General features: G+C 47.7%; 1 protein-coding gene across 1 annotated transcript; it reads left to right on the top strand.

Moving 5' to 3' along the window:
• Window positions 1-253: 253 nt before the first annotated feature.
• Window positions 254-562, top strand: Pmar_PMAR009684 (hypothetical protein; the record flags this gene model as incomplete). The annotated part of the gene is made up of 1 exon (XM_002785004.1): window positions 254-562. One exon carries the CDS (start codon window positions 254-256, stop codon window positions 560-562), a length of 309 nt encoding a protein of 102 aa, XP_002785050.1.
• Between the last annotated feature and the right edge of the window lie 532 nt (window positions 563-1,094).

Below are 1,094 nucleotides of genomic sequence, written 5' to 3' on the forward strand. Positions count from 1 at the left end.
GCAACGCAGGAGCTCGAGAAGTTGTATGGCAAGCTGGGGCATCTCATTAATGGTGATCCACAGTGAGACATGCATGGTGGGGTCGCGTAGAAATGTTGAGGGTCAATGCATTGATGGGTTGAGTCATAGTGAAGACGAACACATCTTCAAGGGTCTATTTCACAGGGTGCCTGGTCTGAGCAATTTTACGACGTCCTGCGACATATCCTGTCGCTCTGGTATTTGGGCTCAGACATCCACTGCCTTCCGAAAGATGCTCGCTGCCTTCATTGCCGTCGTCCTCGGCGATACCGTTGCCAATGTTGTCCGTCACTGTGGCGTTTCTAAGAAGACTGTGACATCGTTTGCTGGATTGGACGGTGAGATTTTCAATCTCTCCAACTCTACTGATCGCCAACACCACTCCTACGGCTACGTTCAGTCAGATGAGACCGCTTCCGGCCGGCGCAAGTGCTATCGCGGTAGACGCCAACGCCAGTCTGGCTCCTTGTGGGTTCAGACTGTCGCTGGTATAGATCCTGATAATGGAAAGGATGGATGCCTGACTCATGAATGCCCATAAAGTGATCTCCGATCGCTAAAGCTCTCTGGAGCGGGTGCATCTATAATTAATAGACTACGATTTAAATATCAATGATGCATTTACCTTTGACATTGTCAGTTTCATTGTCACATCCGACATCTGTTACATTTTCAAGTTCCCGGTTTTCAAACGTATCATACCTATTTGCCTTCGGGTTTTCGGGTATCGGGTGTTGACTCCAGGACCTCCGGGTTTCTGGTGCTTACTCGTTGACCTTCCGGTTTCGGATTCTTCTGTTAGTTTATTCAAGGAGAATGAACCACAAGAGACCCACACGGGCACGGGTGGATCTGAATAAATTATGAAAAGATAGGTTCCACGAAAGCCAACGATTGTCTAGGATCGCCATATGAATGTAATGAACGCCGACATCGAGAGAAGTGGTCATCGTTTGAATCAGATGGCACCTAAATACAGATATAGTTTCCGAGGGTTAATCCGGTAATGGTCCGCATCCAGAAAGATATCGAAGAAAAAGGTTCCCGCTAGTTTGAGATCAGCATTCTACTGG

Source organism: Perkinsus marinus (assembly GCF_000006405.1).
Source record: "Perkinsus marinus ATCC 50983 genomic scaffold scf_1104296934250, whole genome shotgun sequence".
In the NCBI taxonomy this organism is placed as follows: domain Eukaryota; phylum Perkinsozoa; order Perkinsida; family Perkinsidae; genus Perkinsus; species Perkinsus marinus.